The following is an 18,790-nucleotide window of genomic DNA, read 5'->3' as shown; positions in this document are numbered from 1 at the left end:
AAAAACACCAGTGGTAATATTTTCAAAATTAAATTTTATTATAAAACAATGAACTAACTATGGTAAGGAAGAAATAATGCAATTAAGTGAAAAGAAAAGAACAAATTATTCGAAGATGCCAATGAGAAATATATCAAAACAAAAAAGGGTATCTTCAGTACAAACAAATGATGGCAAAATGAATTCAATGTCCTAATATACGAGAAAGGGAAATATTCACGGAAATGACTTACTGAGTTTCTTCTTTTTTTTTATCTTTTCTTTCCTTTTGTTCCAAGCGTTCGGTCAAAATGTCTTTAGCATCCAGATGCGCGTTTGTAAAGTTTGCTGTTTACCGCCATCGATATTGTGTACTTTTGACGTTGGTATAGAGTTTCTCCCAGGCATTATCTCCTTTCACTTTTGGTATGGAGTTTCTCCCAGACGTTATCTCCTTTCGCTGGTGATGGGGGGGGGGTGTCAATACCTCCTATCTCGACGACATCGCTCCCTCTGTTGTTGGGATGAAAATTTCGCACATCCCCCTGGCACTATGGCCAGCGGCGACTGTTGTACCAAAAGGCCTCTTCTCTTTTTTTTTTTTTTGTCTCTTTCTCTCTTCTCAGTATCTTTCTTTTCTTTATTTGTCACTTAGCGACTGGCATGGATCACGGGACAGTCACTAGCCACCTGCTAGTCTGTGTATCTGACGCTTCTCCCATCTCTCTCTTTCTTTTCTATACTCACTGTCTCTTTCTCTCTTTTTAGGTTTAGCCTCTCCCTCTTTTTTTCCTATACTCTCTTTTTCTCTCTCTCTTGAAACTACGTTCATTTGTCTCGGTGATAAGATAAAATAAAATAACAAAAACGATACATTTCTCGCTGGCCCAATTTTTAATTAATTATGTAATCCAAGTCATGAATTACGCCAGAATATATATATGTATATTTGTATATGTATATATGTATATATATATATACATATATATATAGATATATATATATGTGTATATATATATATATATATATGTGTATATATGTGTGTATGCATATATATATGTATATATATATAATATAAAGCTGTGTGTGTCTGGTCACAAATAGGCTCCTATATGGTTGACTATTTTAAAAAACTGACTACATATAATGATAGAAGATGTATCGAGGATCAAGAATGGGTATGCTTGATCTGGCAGAATGGTGGTTCATAAAAATTGTGGGGTCTGCCTTCGCGCCTGGCCCCCAAAGTATGGAAATAAAAAATGAAAAAAAAAAACGTTTACAAGGGTTTTTGTACCTAAGAATACTTTGATAAGTATGTTTCAACTTAAATAGGGATGGTATAATATAATTGTGGGGTCTGCGTTCATGCCTGTTCTCCATGAAAATATGGCACAAACTTTAACAAAGACTTTTCATATCTATTTGCGTAAGTATACTTTGATAATTATGTTTGAGTTTGAAGAAATATGGTATAATAAAATTATGGGGTGTTCGTTCGCGCCTGACCTCCATAGAATGGAAATATGTCACAAAGTTTTTTTTAAAAGGGGTGAGAGTCCACAATAACACCTTAACTTTAATCTTAATTCACATTAGCTTTTATTTATTTTTTTGAGTTGAATCATATTGTGTTGAATAAATTCACCTCATAAATTCACGTTCTTATTAAAGTGAAAGCCAAAAAAAAAAGTCAGAACTTTAGATACTTCTCGACACAAATTTTGCATAACTCTGTTTTTTTCCTTCTCCACTTGCACGTGGCACTCTTGCAAAAATAGATAAATAATAAAAAATAAGAACGTTACTTGTTATGTCAAAAGAAGGAAAAAATCCTGCTCACATTATTACGTGTCTTTTTAAAAACATTTACATAACCTTTTTATTTTTATTTATATATGTTTAAGCTTTTTTTATCAGTGTACTAGAAGGAATTTAGTTAATTACAACCCTTTCTGCGTGCTTCTTTACATTACAATAGTACAACCCTGAATCCGACGGCACAATACTACAACGTTCAATACTGTAAAACTGAAACAAAGCTGTTCTGCTTGAAAAGGGTGCCATTTTCTTCTTATTCATATTTATATCGATTCTTTGCTTTAAAAAACTAAAGTAATTATGTGTTTACTTTTTTAATATCCCATTTTGCTGTTTCGGATTATTTTACTAAAGTAAGTAAAGCTTCATTATTTTTCAAAACTGTTTTGTTTCTTTGTTTTTCAATATTTCATCGATATTATTTAGTAAGAGTGTTTAGCAGAAAAGCCAACAAACGACTAGCTGAAAAAATAAATATACAAGAAATAAATGTTACCAAAGCCAATAAAAGTTCAGTTCATGTGTATTTTTTGTTTTGAAATAGTTTTTAATGCTCTTTACTTGAAATAATTTCAGCGAACCGAAATTAAAACGAAATTTGAGGCGATAACTACTTAAATAAATTTTTATATAAACTACACATGCATTAATCGAATATTCCTCAAGCACAAAATAACAGAAAACATTAAAATATGTTTATAAATATTCCTTACATTGACGGAACTTTCTTAAATTGTTAACACAGAATGCTCAGGTGCCCCTCCTTCAAATTGAAAACGGGGCTCTCCATTTCAAAGTCGCTGCCATTTTGATTTTTTTTTAAACCGGTTCGTGAATTAAAAAAAAAAAGTTTTTTATAAACTACATAAAAACACAAACCAATGAACTTTTCTACCATAAAAGTAACTTTTATTGACTATGTTAACATTTATTTCTTGTATATTAATATTATTATATATATAACATTTTCTCTTTGTAAGGAAACATCATTTTGTTGGTCACTCTTGGCTACGAATGGAAACAAAGTTGATATAAAAAAAATATATTTTCGCGAAAATTATCTTTACTTTCATCATATTTTGCTTAGGGTAACATTTTTGAGTATCAAAACCTATCTCTTTACAACTCCCTCCTTTTCATAACCTATCATACTTTCATCAATCACAGTCCATTTTCCGTAGGCTGTTTTTGAACCCAGTCAACGACAGGTACTTCTGCCAGTATATATATATGTACATTATACACATATATATACAAACACACACACACACACACATATATATATATATGCAGTGATTAATTTTTTCTCTGTTTTCATAAATTTATATTCTTCATTGCATATTCTGAGTATGTTAGTGAATGTCATGATAACTATGAAAGTAGTGGAAATAGGAAGTCTCCCTAAAAAATGTCTGTATTTTTATTTGCTATTTTCTAATTTCCACGTTTCCATTGTACATCTTTTAGTAGCAATACACATGAAAAAATTGAAATTGCTTAAAATGTTTCAATAATGGCATACATAGACAGTGCTTCATGATCTAAGAAAGAATCTTTTGAAATTTTTAAAATCTGACTAAAAATAAGGAAGTTATGACTATTTTTGTGCCTCACACTTTTGGATATTTTTAAGACCATATGCCTTCTGTCGCATTTTTTTTACACATTTTCATTAAAAATGATATATCTTGTTAAATTGCAAGATTAAGCAATAAAATTTGCCATGTAGGTGTATTTTGTGCAAAAAATCCGAATAAGGCACTGAAAGATTCCAGACATGATTTCCAAGTAATTTGCAGGAAATACACATAAATATGTTGCAATATCGTGAAAAGGTTAAAAAAAAGTTGTATTGCAATACATTTTCTGTACAAAAAATTGAAATTTAATTTAATAGGATTATTTAAATATGAATATATTGTAAGATTCTTGTGGTCTGAAATGTTTAAGAAGTTGTTAGACATCTGCCTTGTGCAACTTGTACAAATCTGGGTGGACCAAAAATAAACGGAGAAAAAAAAAATGGCTGTTTTATCTCTTTATATGCTTGCAATGTTACCACTTGATATGGAAATGAGATGCTCCTGGATGGAAATAAAAGAGGTCTGATTTTTCAGAGAGGGCGTTCATTTTGGAGTTGGATTTTGAAGAAGTAAGTTCGATCAGCAGGTGTTATTGAAGTTGAGAGAGTTATAGTGGAGAGTTGAGTTTTTGGACTAAGGAGTTTAGGCAGCAGTGTGTCAAATCTAACAAATGGGACTTGACTAATTTAATCACAAGCTATTTCAGCGCAAAAGGATCATGGAATCAGGACTAAGATTGGGAAAAGATGTGATACCACCTTTTAGCAAAGAAGGTGATGCCATCGTATGGATGAAAAAAGTGCAAGTAGTTGCTAAGCTGCAAAAAATGCAAGATCTGGCAAGTTTTATTCCCCTCCTTCTACATGGAGATGGGCTGGCTCTCTGCCTTGAGATGAGTGCAGAAGATGAACAGGATGAGAGGATTAACAGGATACCTAGGAATGGGGCTAGATCATCCAACCAAACTTGCTCTTATCACAAGATTTCCGAATGATGTATGTGTGGCTCTGCAACAGTTACCCCATGTAGAGAGAATGGACGTTAGCAAACTGATACCAACTGCTTGGCTTCCAGTCATCAAAAGAATTCGAGAGACTGGAACAGTGGCAGCAAGTATGAGTGCACAAAGTAATACGCAGAAAAGCATTCATTTATGAGAGATTATAAAGAGGGACCTAGAGTGAGGTGATACAATTGTGGCAAGATCTGCTACATAGCAAGATATTGCCTTCAGAAACGGGTAAGGAGAAGTTTCTGCACCAGTAGCTACTCCGGCAACAGAATAAAAGCGCAGTACTGGCCTCTTCCAATAATAGGAGGTGAATCATAAGGTAATGACCGCATTTGTTGATTCTGGATGCACCAACACATTAATTAATTCTGAATTCATCAGTGGATGTGGTAGGAATGACACTTTGAAAGCAGTTGATGGAAGGGTCATAACATGCAGAGGAGCTTGGAAAGTGGAGATCAAGGTCCATAGAGTAAAAGTGGAGGCAGTAGTAATGAGTCACATCATTGATGGGATTGATGTCATAATTGGTACAGATGTCATCAATGAGATGAGTGGTGTGACTATAAAGAAAGCTGAAGTAAAGTTGTGAGATGCACATTGTGCTGTAGCTGTCCATCGGCAGGATGTATATAAACTTGAGAATAAAGACTTTGAGGCCAATTTTGACAGTGAAATGGAAATGGAAGGGAGAGCCCCCAGTGTTATGGAATAAAGTGATGTATTATAAAAACTCCCTTGAAAAAACGCCACCAGGAACAGAACTTGTCTCAATCCACCTAGATTCCACACCCGTCCCATCAACCATGCCATCGCAGCCAGCACACCAAGGGTATAGCCAACTCCAGAATTGTCCATCTCGTCAACTAGACACACCCGTCGAGGAAGAAAGGTCACCTTCCCAAATAAATACAAGATGTACACCTATTATTAATTGATAATGATCAATTATCCAAGGAGAGGGTCTTGTCGCGCTTTCAAAAATTACCTATCTTTTTTTTTTTTTTTCTTTCTTCACCCCCTCTGTTTTCTCTTTGTCTTCCTTTTCTTAAACAAAGGATGCAAAAGCTAATGCTCCCTAAACGTATGAACAACATCCAGTTTCAGTGAACACGTTTGCTTTTCCTTTCTTTCCATCCTTGACTCCTTTACGTACGTGGGAATTCAAATGTATTAAGCTTAATGTCAATAATTCAAGCAATTGACTTTTTACTTTTAGACAAAATTTATTCAGATAGAATCAACAAACTCCCAAGTTACTCTTGATTACAAAAATATCGTTCTGAAATTAATTAGAGTCGTTTGTTTGTCTTGTGGGAGTGACATGTCTAACATCACTCTGTCTAAATAAATACAGCCCACCTCAGCCTAGTCAGATAGATCTGGCCTGGGAGCAGGTGGAGGCTCCCGAAGTGCGACTAACACTACCAGTCATGTCGGTTGAATCCACCAGCCGAGGGATTCCCAGCAGCAGTCTCAACAGCAGTTCAAACAATCCTTCTTAGGGGTAATAAGTTTTTCTACCATTAATACAATTCACTACTGCTTGTCTCCTGAGAACCACCAGCAGCAAACTTCACTTCACTCCAGCGGCTCCTGCTTACTCCTGCGACTTCCAGTCTCCAGTCATTTCCAGCATCTCCTGCAGCTTTCCAGCAACCTCACCTGCACCTTGCTCCTCCGATCTGCAACCTCACCTGCACCTAGCTCCCTACTGACCGTCCATTCCTTAATGCTGACCCTATGTTCTCAGTGTCAACTGTTCGTCTGTTCCTTAACACTGACCCCACATTCTCAGTGTCGACCTTTCGTCCATTCCTAAACACTGACCCCGCATTCTCAGTGTCGACTGTCCATTCCTTAACACTGGCCCTACGTTCTCAGTGTCGATCTTTCATCCGTTCCTAAACACTGGCCCTACGTTCTCAGTGTCGATCTTTCATCTATTCCTTAACACTGACCCCACGTTCTCAGTGTTTACTGTTCGCCCATACCTAAACACTGACCCACATTCTCAGTGTCCACCGACCATTCCGGATCGCCCTGAACAACCTTAAACCACGCTACATCTAGAGTACCTATTCCAGACCTCCAGTTCTTAGCCTCCTGTGATGTGCGATCTTTCAGACAGCCAGCATCCAGATCATACGATCTCAAACCCTATTTCACATTTCCTTTACAAATAAAAGACGAACCCTCGTCTTTAACCAAACAACCTGAGTCTGTCATTTTTCTTGACCCTTTTGCTGTTTACTTTTGCCTGTGTCTACCTTCTTAGTTGTTGGGTCGATTGTCCCCAGCCGGCCGGCCCTGCAACACAACTATTTACACTGGAGCTGAAGGACATAAATGTTTTATATTTTTTTTCCATTTTTACACTCTTTAGTTCTTTATATACTTTCCATCTTGGCATATCTTTTAGTAAATAATACTTTTTTCTGTTTCAGATTTCTAACCAAATAGAAAAGAACCAGTACAACATACTTCTATGAACGAAGACTTCACACGGCATTTATTATCTTATCTTTACATCAAATAGGCACAGATTTGAATCCATGTTTAAATATAAATTGATGCCTATAAATATAGCTGTTATATCAACATATATCTGACAGTTATAGCCTGCTAATTGTATGAATAAATATTTGTCTAAACAAATCTGATTATAAAGAATTTTTCTGAGAAAAACTAATGAAAAATATTCTGACAGAAAAAGGGTAAGAGAGAGAAAGAGAGAGAGAGAGGGAAAAAAGAAAAAGAAAAGGAAGACATTTAAAAAAAAGAAATTGAAAGGCAAGTAGATTGATAAAAAAGGTAGATTATCAAATATTTGAAAATAAACAATGGAAGAGGTTTACAGCGATGTAGGTATTGATAATGATGAAAGACCCATGTCTTTTCAGTTTGATGAAAACACATTAAAATTTTATCATTCTAAAGTTAAAAGTTGGATCCAAACATTTCCAAACTTAGTCAAGAAACTGCAAGTTGCTCTTCAAGGTAGACAATTTTTAGTTCTTGACAAAGATAAAAAAGCAACTTTTATAAGTTATGAAAATGACCCACTTAAATTTCTTGAGCTGAATGATCTGAATGTTATCAGCCATGAGCCCTTTAAACAATCCTGGATGAAAACAGAAATTATAAAATGGAATGCTCATATTGTTTCTTTGCAAAAATTACACTTTTGTGCCATCTTTAATGAAGAAGATTTTTCAAAGACATATGTGTGTAGTACAGTGAACGATTCTGCATTTATTCTTGAGAAGATCTCAGAATTTTTTTATGAATGTCCGAGAGATATTCAAATCACTTCTCACTTTTGCGAATTTATGAGGTATAATAAGAAATTCTCCCATTTAAAAATAGAGGAAACTACTCAAGGAAAAATCTGGATCCGAAATATAAGCCAGCCTCTTTTTCTGGAATTGCAGGAAGAAATAAGAAATGTAAATTGCCAAAGTTATTTGCTTGATGAAAACCAATATGGATTGCTGTTTGAAACAAAAAATAACATTTTATCAAATATTGAAAACAAATTTCAAGTGAAAGGCCAAGTTTGCTCTGCTAGTATTCCTCTAGTTGTTGAAGTGAATCCACTGACAAATGTTTCCTACATGTTGAAAGAAGAATCTGGAAATATTCCTGTTGATAATCTGATTATTTTAGATCGTCAGAAACCATCCCAAGGTAAGTGTTATTTTAGTGCTCATCATCAAGTACCACACAATTCTAGCAACAAATTTTTCAACTGAACAATTATTTTTTTACTGCTGTTATTTCAGGCACCAAATGCCAACAATATGAAATCAACAATTGATTTTTTTATTACACTTAACAAGTTTTACTAACAAGCAAGGCACAGTTGAGGGAGTTGAGCAGCAAGGTGTCTGTTTACATTAGACTTGTCAGTACAGTCGGGGAAGCAGGAACCTGGAAGGGAATTCTAAAGTCGAGTAGTTCTGAGAAACAAACTATTAGAGTAGAAGACTTTCTGAATCTCGACTGTTTAAGGATGGGACTTTGCTGTCTGGTTTGTTGAGGGTATTTACGTCAAGGGGGTACAAGGGCTTGTAGTTTGTCACAACATCTACCACTAAAATACTTGTAAAACGGACAGAGGGATGTAACATTTCATCTATGAGACAGAGGTTGAAGCTTAGATGACAGTTCAGGACCTATTAGTTTGGTGACTCTCTTTTGAACCCTGTAGCAAATACACCAACCCAAATGTGACAACAATACTCAATACATGAACGAATGGTGGCCTTGTAGAGGTACAGAAACTTTCAGGTGTAAGTAACTTTCTAGCATGGTAGAGAGAGCCCACCTTCTTTGCAGCAGCCTTGGCAATGTCCTCAATGTATCTGTTCCAACTCATGTTCCCTGTGAATGTTAAACTGAGGAGTTTGAAAGAAGTACTTTCAGATAATGTATCTTTAGCCATAACTATTCGAGGTTGAAAAGATTTCTTGTAATTATTAAAAGAAACGAGCTTTGTCTTGGCAGCATTGAATATTACCATCCATTTTTGTCCCACTACAGACTGGAGGTCTTCCTGTAGGTTTTCTGCCATAGCCTTCGATATGTGTTCATTCATTTTCCTCATCTCAGAGACAATTTTATCAGGGAGGTAATTTATAAATATCAGGAATAATAAAGGTCCAAGGATGGACCCCTAAGGTACACCAACATTTTTATCATATTGTTTTGATGTACAACCATCGAGGACAACCTGGATTCTACTCTTATTTAAGAAGCATTTAATTATGTTAAGTATTCATCCAGGATCTGATTTTCATGAGAAGACCATTGGGCCATACCTTGTCAAAGACCTTAAATACATCTAGGGTTACTGCCCTCTCTCCCTCCCCCTGTTTTGTTCAGTGCATAGTATATATATATATTCAGAGATTACAGTTAGAATATCTGCAGTAGAACAGACTTACCTAAATCCATATTGATGGTCGGATAGAAGTTTAGCAACTGTAAGGTGGTGGACTATAGCTTGATTAATTATAGACTCAAATATTTTGGCGAAAGAAGGGAGGAGGCTAATTAGGTGAGAATTTAATGGGTCATTTTTTTTGCCAGAATTCTTGTAAGCTGGTACCACAGAAGCAGTTTTCTGACAGTCAGGGAAGCAAGATTCATAAAGCATTTGTTGAAAAGTTTGGAGAGAATTGGAGCAACCTCAGTGGAGCACAGCCGGAATGAGATCAGGTCCATATGCTTTTGAGGTGTCTAGGTTTTTTATGATAGCATGAGAAGGGGTGATTTTCAAATCATCTAGTGTTGTTAAAAGGAAAATCAGGGAGGGAGTGGTTTGCTGGGTCCAAAATAGAGTTTGAGGCAAACTGACGGGCAAGCATGTTAGCTTTCTCGGTTGCTATGCAAACAACCTCATGATTGTTGGATAGTGGGGGAATTGTTGATTGTTCATCATTTACTGCACTGTTGTAGATTTTCCAGAAGTTACGAGTTCCTAATTTCTCCACTTCAATGCATTTTCTGGTATATTCTCTCTTAGCTATTTCTTTCTTAGAATTACTTCTAGCTTCTATAAACTTTTGTTTGTTTGTACTGGACTTATGCTGGATAAATCTGCGGTATGCATGTTGCCTTCGAGCAATGGAAGCTGCGCAAGTAGAAGTAATTCCATTGGGAAGAGTGGGGTTTGTTATAGAACTTCCATGTAGAAACATGGGCTTTAATTACTGCTTTGAACCGTTCAGTGGTCTCATTTGTCAATGTTCGGCATGAAGAGAAAAGATATTTCCCTATAGGCATCTCTGATATGATCTATGATGGCATCCCAGTTAGCCTTATTGCAGTACTTTGTCATTTTGAACAACGGATTTTCAACTTAGGGTCGAAAGTTTAGAGTGATGTCTCTCATTATCACATCATGATCAGTATTACTGAGTGAGTAATGGTTACAGAATTCTCAGGAACTGTGTTCAGAAATAGGTCCAGAAGTGAGGCTTGCTGGTCCTAACGATCTGAGAGACAGAATATTACAGTATGTGTTGAGGAATGAGATATAGAAAAGTTATGGATAATGCTATCAGCTGTGTCTGTGTAGTTAGAGAAGCCAAGCCAATTATTGTGGTGGGTATTAAAGTTACTAATTTCATGTATTTGGGTGCTAGTGTGAAGGGAAAGTGCTACATCTATGCTGTCAGAGACATGTTTGTTTAAAGAATACAAGGCCTGGTCGTCTGATTCTAGTTTAGATTCCCTAGTCAAGGGAAGGGTGTTACGAATATAGACTCCAACTCCATGCAGGTGTCTGTCAGAGTCCTTAACACAAAGTGGAAGATAATCAGACATGTTAAAGTGGTTAGAGGGGATGGAGGAGTGCAAGTTAGTTTCACTTAGTGCTTAGATATCCGGGGAGTTTGCTTGGAGAAATGATTCTACATCATCTAAGTTAGTTCTAAGTTTACGGATATTTCTAAATGCAAGTCTCAAAGGAGGAGGCAAATCATTGTTAAGAATTGTTGTTATTCTGCACTGTTGGTTTAAACAGTAAGAAATGAATAAATAAATAAATTTCATTGTTTTTCTGGAATTCTGTGATAAACAAAATCAGTACATATAGTTCTTAAAATTGTAATCTTGTGATAATGACTATGATTTGTATTAAAACTACTATATCATCATCATCATCATCATCATCATCATCATCATCACATTGCATGCAGTCAAGTCATTTCATATGCATTTAAGTCAGGCCTTTCTTTACCTACTATGCACCTTCATGTCTGAAGTATTGATGTGTGTTGATATAGGAGGTGGCACTGTACATGATCAAATCATCTAAGCTATTAAGCATATAAGGCATTCAGTATTCCACCAATATAGAACATGGTTGAAAGGATTCTTTCCTTTAGTTTGCTCTCCGACATTTACCTTTCATTGAAGCTGTTGCAAATAAGAAACATTTGGGGCCTATATTTCACTGCCATGCAAGATGGCAGAATGAACAGAAGCTGAAAAGACTTTGCACTGTCCTGAAAGAAATGTGCTTAGATCTAAGGATTGGCAGTAACTTCCTGAACCTTTCCCAAGCAACACAACAGTGAGCAATGATAGCACATTGGAAACACGAGCATTCAACATGTCATCCAGGTAGCGGAAAGTAGTTTCAACATCAATTGGAGGTGCCAGCTACATACACAAGTGCTATCATTCTACCATTCTACCATTAATTAGTAAGGAAGCACCCAGCCATCTGCAATAAACAATCTGGGTCAACTACTAGCCTTCTAGCAAGACTATACTTCCCATGGACCCATAGGTTTCACTAGGAGCATTTAATAAAGTTTATAGCTACACCTCTGTGACAAGCACTATAAGGAACATGCCAGTCTCCTGCAGGAGGTTGACACCAACTCTGAAGATTGGGAATTTTGTCACCATGCTGACTCTTAGTCCTTTGTTTTCCAGGCCCATTTTCATGTCAACAACCTGGAGTTGTATGCCTCCAGAAAATCTGCGATAAGATCACCTACATACAGAATCTTTTATAAGATACCTGCACAGAAATTGCCCCCAGAAGCACGATAAAGAGAAGACGGTTGAGTACTGAACTTTGATAAACTCCAACATCTACTTCAAACTATTTACTGCAATGACTGTTGACACAAACATGAATATGAGCATTTGCATACATGTTCTGGACAATGCAAACATCTATTCCTTCACGCCAAGACTTCTCATTGGTCACCAGAGCACTTTCATAGACTGTCAGGCAAATGTCTTCTCAAGATCAACAAATGCAAAGTAGAGAGGTTTTCTGAATGTGACTTTTCATGCAGTTAGTGTACAATGAAAAGGTTTTCCTGTCAAAATTGTTTCATTGATGCACATGTCCAAGATATGCTTGAGCGGTTTCATTGCCAAGTCAGTAATCACAATAGTTGCTGCTGTCAAGGAGCTCACCTTCCCTTGTAAAAGTTCAGAATATAGCTCATTTCTTAATCCTTTGGGATGTCATCATCACAAAAAGCTGTCTCAGCTAACTACATCACCAACTCAATTCCCTCTTTGACAGCAGCTTTCAGTATCTTGATAACGATTTCAAACAGTCTAGCAATCTTATTTTTCATCCTGTCGATGATCATCTGAATCAACTCTACAGACACATGAGATACAGCAAGTGGAAGTATCTCAGGGAGTAAGTTACTTGGCCACTTGATATTTAAGGCTTTCATATAATGTTCCATCTGAGCCTTCATCATATCACAAGTATTATTCCAGATACACTTTTCACTCATAACATCCTGGTTAGTACGGTTCATTTGTCTAGTTAACCAGTAGATAGCATTGCCATAAGGTGAAACATTAGTGACAGTCTCCCTTTGGCCTCAGATTTGGCAAGTCCAACAGTATTGATTTCACCATAAGCCTCAACTATGCTACCTGCTCTCTTAACCATATAGTAAGTTATATATATATATATATATATATATATATATATATATATATATATATATATATATATATATTTAATATAAACTTTAAAATCTTGTTATTGGAAATTTATTCAAATTTTCAAAACAAAACTTATAAACTTGTAAGGAAGGTATATAAAATTTGAATTATTTGACAAGGAAAGCAAATAACCAAGAAAACCCTTATTCCATGAAGTTTTGAAGAATGCAATTCTTCTCATCAGAAAAAAGAAGTTTGGAAAATATACAATAAATTGTGCAGGTTAAAGCATTACAGGAAATCAATCATATTTGCATTAAAAAAGTCATTAAACAGTCGGAGACAATTTATAGGGATTGAATGAGATTAAGAAAATAAAAAATGGAAAAAAGGGAAAAAAAGGATATGATAAAATTCCAACGAGAAAGATAGTAAAATCGAGAATAGGAAAAATCCAAAATGGGTCCATTGATGGACCCATTTTGGATTTTTCCTATTTACCCATTGGTAATCCATAACAAAATAGTGTAGAAGTGAAGATTCATCATGCACATATATGTGACATGTGTCCAAAAAGTAGAAGGGATTGCTCATGTTCACATATAATAATCATTAGCAGGTTATTTGCTCTTTCTCTCCCTCTCTTTTCCTCTCTTTTCTCATTTTCTTTTTTCTTTGTCTTTCTCTTTTTTTCCTCTATCTCTTTTTCCTTCCCCTTTATCCATTTTTTCTTTATTTCTGATTTACTATTCACAATTTTGTTCTAACGTTCTGCATTTAAAAGAATATAAACTAAATTTTATTTAAAAAAGTGTTATGTGCTAAATCTTTGTAGTGTGTTATGGTTCAATGTGTAAGCTGTTAAAATATAACCTCTATAAATGATAATGATGTTTCAGTGTATTAGTTGTTAAAATAAGACTTCTATGAATCATAAAAGTGCTCCAATGTGATAGCTGTTTAATTAGAACTTGTATAATCATAATGATGTTTCAATGTATTAGCTATTAAAATAAAACTTCTATGAATCATAATAATGTTTCAATGTGTTAGATATTAAAATAAAAGTTTTATGAATCATAATAATGTTTCAATGTGTTAGCTATTAAAATAAAACTTGTATAAATCATAATAATGTTTCAATGTGTTTGCTGTTAAAATAATGTTTCAATGTGTTAGCTGCTAAAACAAAGCTTCTATAAATCATAATGATAAATCAATGTATTAGCTGTTAAAATATAACGTTTATAAATAAAATGATGGTTTTATGTGCTAGCTGCTAAAATAAAACTTCTATGAATCAAAATGATGTTTTAATGTAGTAGCAGTTAAGATAAAGCACCTATAAACAATAATGAGATTTCAATCTATGAATCAGCTATAAAAATAAATTTATCAATCAGCTATGAAAATAAAACCTCTATAAATCATAATGATGTTTCAATGTGTTAGATGCTAAAACAAACTTATTTAAATTATAATGATGTTTCAATGTATCATCTGTTAAAATAAAACATGAATAAATCATTATGTTTCAATGTAGTAGCAGTTAAAATAAAACTTCTATAAATAGTAATGAGATTTCAATGCATTAACTGTTAAAATAAAACGTAGAAATCATCATAATGTTTCAATGTATAAGTTTCTTAAATAAAACTTTTATAAATTATAATGCTGTTTAAAGGTGTTAACTGCTTAAATAAAATTTGTATAGATCAATAATGTTTCAATGTATTAGCTGATAAAATAAAACTTGTATAAATCATAGTGATGTTTAAATGTGTCACCTACTCAAATAAACTTTTTATTCATAATGATGTTTTTATTATTAGCTATTAAAATAAAACTTATTAAAATCACAATCATGTTTCAATGAATTAGGTGCTAAAATAAAACTTGTATAATTCATAATTATGTTTCAATGTGTTACCTGCTAAAACAAACTTATTAAAATCAATATGATGTTTTAATGTTTTAGCTGTTAAAATAAAACTTGTTTAAATCATAATGATGTTTCAGTGTGTTAGCTGTTTAAAAAAACTGTATCAATCAAAATGATGCTTCAATGTATAGGTTGTTAAAATAAAACTTATTTCAATCATAACAATGTTTCAATGTATTAGCTGTTAAAATAAAACTTGTATCAATCATAATGATGTTTCAATGTATTAGGTGCTTAAGCCAAACTTTTATAAATTATAATTATATTTCAATTTGTAGGCTGCTAAAACAAACTTATTTAAATCTGTCGTAATATTAAAACTCTCATATTTTGTGTTTACTGTGTTTGTCTAATTATCTCCCCTTGCTGTGTACTCTCTAGTATTTTCTATTCGTTCATTAAAACCTTTATTCTAGGTAAACGTGTCTTTTGTTCTCACTTGACAACAATTTAATGAATTAATAAAAAAAAAAAATATGGACAAATTTTTAACTCCCAATCGTCTGGATATCTCTCCTAACTCAACCGGCATAAACAAAACATTTAAACATTGGCTTCGGACTATATCGTCTCTCATACGAAGAACAACTACCGAGAACACAACCGATCTTGACAGGTTAGACATTTTGATTAATCATGTTTCTCCTGACGTATACGAATACATCGCAGAACATACGACGTATGCCTCTGCTCTGAATCATCTCAGTGATTTATGCATAAAACCCACTTACGAAATTTTCGCTAGACATATGTTGTCAACTCAAAGACAAAAAGACGATGAAAACATTGACGAATACATAGAATCGTTACTTTTGTTAGCTAAAGATTGCGACTTTCAAGCAGTTAATGCTATTGAAAACAGACACCTTCATTACTGGTTTATGTTCCAACTCTATCCGGCAGAAATTGCTTGAGAATAGAACACTTAATTTAAATACGGCTGTTGACCAAGCTAGAGCTCTTTATTCAGCACAGAAAAATTCTGGATCCTACGTTCATTCTGAACCTTACACTCATTCTTATGACACGGTGGCTACTGTTAACGATGAATAAAACTATCATAATAAATCTGAGGATGAATTTTGTGATACTTCTATTTCATAAAAACTAAATCTATTTGCTATTTTTGGGGGTATTCCAGACGCGATCGGAAATTTTGTCCAGCGAGATCCACCATTTGTAAAAAATGTCATGTTAAAGGTCATTTTGCGAGGGTGTGTTAAAATTCTCAGAAATCTACATCTGCTTCCATTCAATCTCAAGCCATGTCAGCATCTACACAATCACACAAGCTAATGTCCATATTGTCTGATCCTCCAACAAAGAAAAACAATTTTTTTTAAAATACATCTGCTTCTTCTTCGGGTAGTTTAGAACCAACTTCTGTATACATTTTAGTTGAGAAAACTGAAGCAACAGCTATGATAGACACTGGGAGCTCTGGATTCTTCATCTCGGAAGACTTTGTTAAGAAAAATAAATTTAAAGTACAACCACCTACTGGAAGGGTACATATGGCTTCCTTGTCACTTAATGCTCCAGTGAAAGGAAAGTGTACTGTCAACATCAATTTACAAGGTAAGTTGTACGCTAACACAAAATTTGAAATTTTACCGGATCCTTGCAGTAATGTCATTCTCAGCCGAGACTTCATGAGGCAGTATTCTAGTGTTTCTTTTAACTTCGGTGGTCATAAGGGAAGTCTCCAAATTCCTAGCTCTGTTTCCTGCAGTGTACAGTCTGCTTTAGTAGAAACACCATCTCTTTTCGCAAACCTTTCTCCAGACTGTAAACCTATTACCACTAAATCTAGGAGGTTTGGAAATCTAGATAAACAATTTATAATGTCAGAAATTGAGAAAATGCTTCGGGAAGGAGTAATTGAAGAAAGTACCTCATCTTGGAGAGCCCAAGTTTTAATTGTTACTGATGAGCGTCACAGAAAAAAATTGGTTGTTGATTACAGTCGAACAATCAATAGATTCACATCATTAGACGCTTACCCTCTACCAAGGATGGATGATCTGCTGAAATTTCCAGATATAAAATTTACAGCTGCCTGGATTGAAAGAGTGCGTATCACCAGAAAGCCATTTGAGAGGAAGAGAAAATCTACACTGCCTGTAATTTTGTAGAGTTCCGATTGGCATCACTAATGGTGTTGCTTGTTTCCAAAAAACGATGGATAACATCATCAAGCAACATAAGTTGCAGGGAGTTCATGCATATGTTGACAACATAGTTATAGTCAGGAATACCCAAAAGGAGCATGACGAAAATCTTGCAAAATTTCGAAAAGCTGCTCAGGTCCATAACCTGACTTTCAACGAAGCAAAGTCCATCTACCTCAATAGATTTCCTTGGTTACACAATAACTCACGAAACAATTATACCAGATGGTGAACGACTACGACCACTCAAGGAACTATCGAGTCATTGTATTATTTTCATATTATTCGTAATGGATATCTAAATTCTCCGAGAAAATAAAACCTTGTTAACAATGACTCTTTTCCCATCAACATAGAATCTAAGAAGGCCTTCAATAACATAAAAGACGAAATCAGAAAGGCTCTGTTCTATTCAATAAATGAAGATCTTCCCCTAGTGGTTGAAACTGATGCCTCAGATACCGCTATAGCAACCACTTTCAATCAAGCTGGTCGACCAGTTGCCCTTTTCTCAAGGTCTCTTACTCACGCTGAACGCAAACATGCTTCCGGTAAATTTCTTCTTTTAATGCAAAGAATTTGGTTTGCTTAACTATGACCAATTTTTTTTAAAGTTTTATTTTTATTTTAAAAATCATTTCTATGAATTTGCAAAATATTAAGTTGTTTATTAATTTTTTTAAAAGTTTTTTTTTTATTTTAAAAATCATTTCTATGAATTTGCAAAATATTAAGTTGTTTATTAATTTTTTTTAAAGTTTTTTTTTTATTTTAAAAATCATTTCTATGAATTTGCAAAATATTAAGTTGTTTATTAAAGTCGGGTATATGGATTATTCCATATAGATTTGAAGCCAAGAAATAGGTCAGTATTTCTGTTCTCTCAGTACAAAGTTGTCTCACAAATGGAGTATGTTACTTTATATCATTCAATTAACAAGGATTTATTTTGAGGTTGTACTATTCTCGGTGTCATTACTTTCATTCCAAAATATACCCAAAGAAAATCATATAATCTTCATTAAATAACTGTAATAATTCTGGAATATTGCGTTTAAATTGAACTTGAAATGTGAAACTTAATACATAAAAATGTGTGAATTCGTTTGGATTCTTCAAACTACTGTTCTCATCTTGAGTATTATTTTCACAATGTTTCGGTTAATTTAACCTCTGACCTTCTTTGGGTGTATCTTTCTGTTAAACTTAGGGAATTTCAAATGGAACCCTTTATTTAATCCATAAGGGAAGCATGCTCTCATTCTGTCAGCCATAATTGGGTACAAGTTCTAAGTAATTCACAATTGTACTTGGAGTGTGGCTGGCACAATTGTGAATTACTCAGAACTTCTACTCAGTTATGGTTGATGGAATGAGTGCACATAAGTCCCGTCAGGTTAAATAATGGATTCCATTCAAAATTGTGCGTGGATTCTCATGTTCAACAGAAAGATTCCTGGATTTAACAGAAATATTCCAAGTTTGACAAATACACACTGTTTGACAGATACACCTGAAGAAGGTTAGAAGTTACATTGACTGAAATGTTGTGAAAACAATACTCAAGATGAGAACAGTAATCTGAAGAATCCAAATAATAGGAATAATCAAGCCTCATCTCAAAAATTCAGAAACATAAAATTTAGTGAATTGTTTCGTATTTCTTTCAATAATTAAATCAATAATTACTTTCTATTGAGATTGCTCTCTGTCTCTATCTCCACCCTCTCTCTCTCTCTCTCTCTCTCTCTCTCTCTCTCTCAAGGAATATGAGGAAAATTAAGTCATGCATATCCATCATCACAACCATTTTATTGTTCTGCTTGTTTTTGGTTCCTAGGAA

The 18,790-nt window shown here is 34.3% G+C and overlaps 1 protein-coding gene across 4 annotated transcripts in view; it reads left to right on the top strand.

Annotated features, from left to right (window-relative positions):
* LOC145245989 (uncharacterized) overlaps positions 1-18,790 on the top strand; it is a 325,168-nt gene that overhangs the window by 107,953 nt on the left and 198,425 nt on the right. For 3 of the 4 annotated variants that reach the window (XM_080107785.1, XM_080107786.1, XM_080107787.1), the window contains one exon: positions 6,843-8,085. The exons of the other annotated variant lie outside the window; for it this stretch is intronic. In XM_080107785.1, the coding sequence (XP_079963911.1) occupies positions 7,239-8,085 (847 nt within the window). In that variant the 5' untranslated portion in view covers positions 6,843-7,238. The remainder of the gene's footprint in view (positions 1-6,842; positions 8,086-18,790) is intronic. 4 annotated transcript variants of the gene reach the window in all.

This window comes from Euprymna scolopes, chromosome 23 (assembly GCF_053919585.1).
Source record: "Euprymna scolopes isolate OS-2025 chromosome 23, ASM5391958v1, whole genome shotgun sequence".
Classification (NCBI taxonomy): domain Eukaryota; kingdom Metazoa; phylum Mollusca; class Cephalopoda; order Sepiida; family Sepiolidae; genus Euprymna; species Euprymna scolopes.
The sequence above is the reverse complement of the archived record's forward strand: the minus strand, read 5'-3'. Positions and strand labels throughout refer to the sequence as shown.